General features: G+C 34.1%; 1 protein-coding gene across 1 annotated transcript; it reads left to right on the top strand.

Annotated features, from left to right (window-relative positions):
- The first annotated feature begins 2,713 nt into the window (after positions 1-2,713).
- LOC104112837 (peroxidase N1) lies at positions 2,714-5,009 on the top strand. The gene is made up of 3 exons (XM_009622876.4): positions 2,714-3,206; positions 3,568-3,730; positions 4,467-5,009. Exons 1-3 carry the CDS (start codon positions 2,796-2,798, stop codon positions 4,883-4,885), a joined length of 993 nt encoding a protein of 330 aa, XP_009621171.1. The 5' UTR covers positions 2,714-2,795; the 3' UTR covers positions 4,886-5,009.
- Positions 5,010-5,715: the final 706 nt, after the last annotated feature.

Genomic DNA, 5,715 nt, shown 5'->3' with positions numbered 1-5,715 from the left:
TACTCCAAATCTCTTGGATCATCTCCTCAACTTTATCTGCTTTATAAACAGCGCACTACCTCTATTTTTGTTAATTCAGATTTTTAATTATAACCGTATCTACGGGTGGCAAAATAGTTAAAAAAAAAAGTTAACCACTCATATTATCTATACTATATTAAAAGCACGAAGGCCCTTAGCAAAATGCCGTTCGTCTTTTTTACCCTTTAAAATAAATTTTAGATTGGATTAAATCGTAATTCAAATTATTTTCCTAATATTTAGGATTTAAATATACTAAATTTTTAGTTAATAGATATTTTCTTATTTGAACTGATATAATTGTCCTAATATGAATTAAGTAAACGGCCCTAGCATGTAAAATTTTACTATCAATTAAGATTTACCTTATATATAAATTATATACTACAATATTTAGACACTAGCTTATAATAAACTTTAGCTTCATCTAAAATTATGTCCACTTCGAATTTATGTAAATTAGCTTCGATTCATATTCAAATCCACAATGGTAAAATCGAAAGAATATCATGTATGTATTACGCGTTCTAATTACTATATATTTGAGATGGTTTCTAGAAGTCCTCTAATAAAGAAGTTATTTTTTCAAGTTAATTCTTATTAGAGTTCTGCAACTTTTTACGGTTAATTGGTATAGTTAAAATAAGATATTTTGTGAAATAAAATAATTTGACCTATGGAAAAGAATCAATATCTAGGAATCTAAAATCAAATTAAGATTTTAATTATTTTATACAAATCATTTTCTTATATTTGAACAATATAATATTTGTGTAATTCCTTTCGTATTACCTTTGAATTATATATATGAACTATAATATATTTTTATATAATATTTGAACTACTTTTCTATTCAAACATCATTATTCATTATTTTTTAAAATACTACACTCGATAATTTCAACAAGTAACAAAAAAATATTTGAGAATATAAAAGAGAAAGAAAGAATTTGACAGTGAGAATAACATTTAAAACATTGAATGAGCTAATATTAATAATTTGAATCAATAAAAGTAAACTACTTCATCGAATGTTGAAACAAATAACTAAATCTTGCATTTATTCCAAAAGGCAATAGCTCTCTTTACCGAATTAACCATATGGAATTATCATTCATCACTTTTGAGAACTTATTATTATTTTTTTAATTTTTAGTTTATACATATATTCTTAATAATATTTATATAATTTTTAAAAATTAAATACTCATTAATATACAGGGTACACGCGCCAAGCGCGTACCCTAAAACTAGTCTACTGTAAAATGAGTTGGATAATGAACTATTTAAAAACGGGTCAAATATGGATAAGAACCATATTATCCATTTGGAAAATGGATAACCAATGGATACCCAATGAGTTTAACTTTTACATTTGTAAAGTCTCAAATTGGAGGTTCCTCAAGTTTGGGACACTAAGAATTCTTCAAAAAAAAAGTGATCATATTCATGAAGTCATGGATAATATGGTTGCCCATATTATCTTCCGGTTAGCCCATTTTTTATCCGTATTAAATATGGGCCGGGTCGAATACTTTATCCATTTTATTATCCGTTTTCGACCCGTCCTATATCCAACCCGACCCGCCCATTTGCCGCCCCTAATTATAACTTTTAGAGAATCAAACGTGTTCCTTCCATCTCTAGTCAATGCATACATGAACGGAATAAAAGTGAAGTGGTCAATTTATTAGTACTATGAAATCACTTTGCACTTACCTTTACAACGACAAATGTCATTTCTCTATTTGCGTTTAGGTTTATTTCATTAGCAATGCCATTAACAAACCATTAACGCACTAACCCAATCTGCAATATTACCAATATATCAATATATAGTGACGAGATCCGAAAGTTAGTGTGAAACACCCGAAAATTCTTTTTAAGATATCTTATTCAGCAAGTGTTCCTTTGAATAATGTCTTCCCTTTTTTGAGAATATAATGACCTCACATTTCTTGTAATCAGTACCTTTTCTTAGTCAACATTTCATTATTAACTTATCATTTTTGACACCCATACACCATACAAATCACCCCTCAACAAAAAGTTCACCATGCAGTAGTTGACTATATCTATTAGCTTGCAATGGCAAAAAAAGCTCTTTTTTCTTTTTCGTTTTTCTCCTGATCTTGGGAAAAAAATTCGAAAGCATTAAAAGGTTGGTGGAATAAAACATGCAACTACTAATATGTTTTGACTATTGGAAACTTTTTTTTAACCTTTTATTTGCTTAGAATAGGGAAATGGCTGGAGACACATGAGAATTTGTCATTTGGAGCTAAATTAATTAAGAGCGTCTTAAATAAACTCTAATGTTTCCTCCTCCTTTCAAAAAAAAAAAAATCTTAAGTAAAGAGAATAATTCCCCTCTTATGTACATATGTTTACCATACGCAAGACAAGCAATTCCTCAAATTACAAACTTGACTAATTAAAAGAGACAAGACAGAATCAAAGCTGTTACTTAGATGCATGCCAACTCATTGCCCCAAACAGCATTGAAATCTTGATCCCCCACTCTCCTCATAATTAATAAAGAAAAGAAAATTTCAAACGCGTAGGCCCTTTAGTAATTTTCAGCGCTGGGAGCCGACTTTGCTTACATGGTCTCCTACTCCAATCACTACTCAATCCATCCTTTATTTGCTTGCATTATGCCTATAAATATGTCCAGGTTTCTTATACAATTTCAATCATTAAGTAAAGTACAAAAAAGAGTAGAAATTTACTTACTCAAATCTCAGAATTCGTTTATACTGTTAACACGTACCATGGAGTACTATCACCATTCAATTAACAAAATGGCCATGTTTATGGTTATTCTAGTGCTAGCCATAGATGTGACTATGGTTTTAGGCCAAGGTACCCGTGTTGGATTTTATTCCAGTACGTGCCCAAGGGCCGAATCCATAGTTCAATCAACGGTGAGGGCTCATTTTCAGTCTGATCCAACGGTGGCACCAGGAATCCTGAGAATGCACTTCCATGATTGTTTTGTACTAGGTTGTGATGGTTCCATCCTCATTGAAGGTTCAGACGCTGAGAGAACTGCTATCCCAAATAGAAATTTGAGAGGATTCGACGTTATTGAGGATGCTAAGAAGCAAATTGAAGCTATCTGTCCTGGAGTTGTTTCCTGCGCTGACATTCTTGCTCTTGCTGCTCGTGATTCTGTTGTCGCGGTAAAAATATCTCCCGCGTTGCCTTATTTTACGTTTCTTGTTATCTACATACATACACACATATATCAATATATATATATACTTCCTCTGTTCCAACTTATGTGCATGGCAGTGTTGACTGGTACATAGTTTATATGGTCCCACGCATGTTTCCATAATAGAGAGTTTAACTTCTAAAGAATTTTCGTATTATCATATTACCTAAAGGAAAATTACATGTTGATAAAAACTAAATTGAACTAATGACCTGAAAAGTAACGCAGATTACCTACTACAATGGTTAAAATTTAATGGTGGTGTAAAATTCTGCAAATAAACTAAATCTTTGGTAGTAATATATATTCTTCTATTGTTGATGCAGACTAGGGGACTGACATGGTCTGTGCCCACGGGACGTAGAGATGGGCGAGTTTCTAGAGCAGCTGATGCGGGTAATCTGCCAGCTTTTTTTGATTCCGTGGATGTTCAAAAGCAAAAGTTTACTGCAAAGGGTCTCAACACTCAAGATCTTGTCGCTCTTACTGGTAAGTAAAGAGTATAACATACATGTTTTAATTATTTGTTAGTATAACAAAGCAAAAGGGAGCCTTGACGTAACTAGTAAAGTTGTTGCTATGTGACCAGAGTGTCACAGATTCGAACCGTGGAAATAACTTCTTGTAGAAATGCAGTCTAAGACTACGTACAATAGACCCTTATGGTTCGGCTCTTCCCGGACCCGCGTATAACGAGAGCTAATGCACCGGACTGTCCTTTGTACAGCAAAGCAAGTGATTTTACTGCAAAAAAGAAAATAAAAAATAGGAGTATATTTTTATATTTGGGAGCTTTTTAAACTATAAACTTCTAATTTTATCTGACATGTTTTTATAGCGATAAGATTGTCATGGCATCTTAACACCTCAAGTTCTATGATACTTTTGGTACGTGTCAAAGATCTTTATTTTCCAACTTTGTGCCTAGTAGAGTTGCTGTATAAATTGAAAGTAGCTTTTAAAAAACAATAACAACAATCCAGTATAATCTCATTAGTGGGGTCTGGGTAGGATAGTGTGACGCAGACCTTACCCCTACCTAGAATAGAGAGGCTGTTTCCGATAGACCTTCGGCTCCCTCCCTTCAAGAACTCCCCACCTTACTCTTGGGGTGACTCGAAGTCACGACCTCTTGGAAAATATAAAAACATCAGTGCTTGAAAAATATATATATATATATATATACACACACGTGTATAATCAATGCTTAATTTTGTGTGGCTAGGTGCGCACACTATTGGAACCGCAGGTTGCGCAGTCATCAGAGGCAGGCTATTCAATTTCAACTCCACTGGCGGCCCTGACCCTTCAATAGATGCAACCTTTCTTCCTCAGCTTCAAGCATTATGTCCACAAAATGGGGACGCCGCAAGGCGTGTGGCACTAGACACTGGAAGCGCAAACAATTTCGACACCTCGTATTTCTCCAACCTCAGGAATGGTCGTGGAGTTCTGGAATCAGACCAGAAGCTGTGGACCGATGCTTCTACAAAGGTGTTTGTCCAAAGGTTCTTGGGTATTAGGGGATTGCTTGGGTTGACATTCGGCGTCGAGTTTGGCAGGTCCATGGTTAAAATGAGCAATATTGAGGTTAAGACTGGCACTAATGGTGAAATTCGTAAAGTTTGCTCTGCCATCAACTAATGCAGATATTGTACCCTTTTATGTACTTGCTACTCTTGTACTTGGTTTATTTCAGTCAGCGCAAGCTGGAAAATCCAATTGTGTGGTAACCAATATCAATAAATAAAAGTATTTACCGAGTGAAGTTGCTGTTGCTCATTAATTAGTCCCCTTTCCCTGTTTCTGTTTTCTATTCCCATAGTGCCAAGTATCTCCTAATTTAACCCCTTGAAAACGAAAAAATAAAAAAAAAATTCAGAGAAGTCGTTTGCGCCCTCCCTTTCTTCTTGCTTTTTGACATCTTCTCGAACAATAGCTATTGATTTTCTATGACTTTTATGTTTTATGCACTAATGATATTAAAAAAATATTTATATAATCATCCATGTCATTTATGAATATGGCCCATGAATATCTATACATATTTCGGATGGATCACAGTAATTTGTTCATCAGATATGGCATATCTACAGCTTACCGAGGACATGATTAATAGGGGGGTGTGAAAGTCGAAAATTAGGGTTATAGGTTAGTTAGTGGTCGAGTTTATTTCCTTTTCATACCTGTACTTCCTTCCCTAGCCGTAGTACTAGTGTTATCCTTGTGTTCATTATTTTTAGTTCGATATTTTTCTCTTTGCTTCGTTTTATTTTTCTAATTGTTGTTTCGCTTGCCGTAATTCTCTGTCGTAATTGCTGTGATTTGGTAGTATTGATGGTCTTTCGGAAATAGCCTCTCTACCTTCACAAGGTAGGGGTAAGGATATCGTACATACTAACCTCCTCAGGCACCACTTGTGAAAATATACTGGGTATGTTGTTGTTATTGTATCCATGTCATTTATAAGGAAT

This window comes from Nicotiana tomentosiformis, chromosome 1 (assembly GCF_000390325.3).
Source record: "Nicotiana tomentosiformis chromosome 1, ASM39032v3, whole genome shotgun sequence".
NCBI classification, from domain to species: domain Eukaryota; kingdom Viridiplantae; phylum Streptophyta; class Magnoliopsida; order Solanales; family Solanaceae; genus Nicotiana; species Nicotiana tomentosiformis.
This window is presented reverse-complemented; position numbering and strand designations above follow the sequence as displayed.

Excerpts from the sequence above, each read along its gene's own strand:
- LOC104112837 (XM_009622876.4), top strand. The coding sequence starts at position 2,796 with ATGGAGTACTATCACCATTCAATTAACAAAATGGCCATGTTTATGGTT. Across the intron at positions 3,207-3,567 it reads CTCGTGATTCTGTTGTCGCG|ACTAGGGGACTGACATGGTC; the intron begins GTAAAAATATCT and ends TTGTTGATGCAG. Across the intron at positions 3,731-4,466 it reads AGATCTTGTCGCTCTTACTG|GTGCGCACACTATTGGAACC; the intron begins GTAAGTAAAGAG and ends TTGTGTGGCTAG.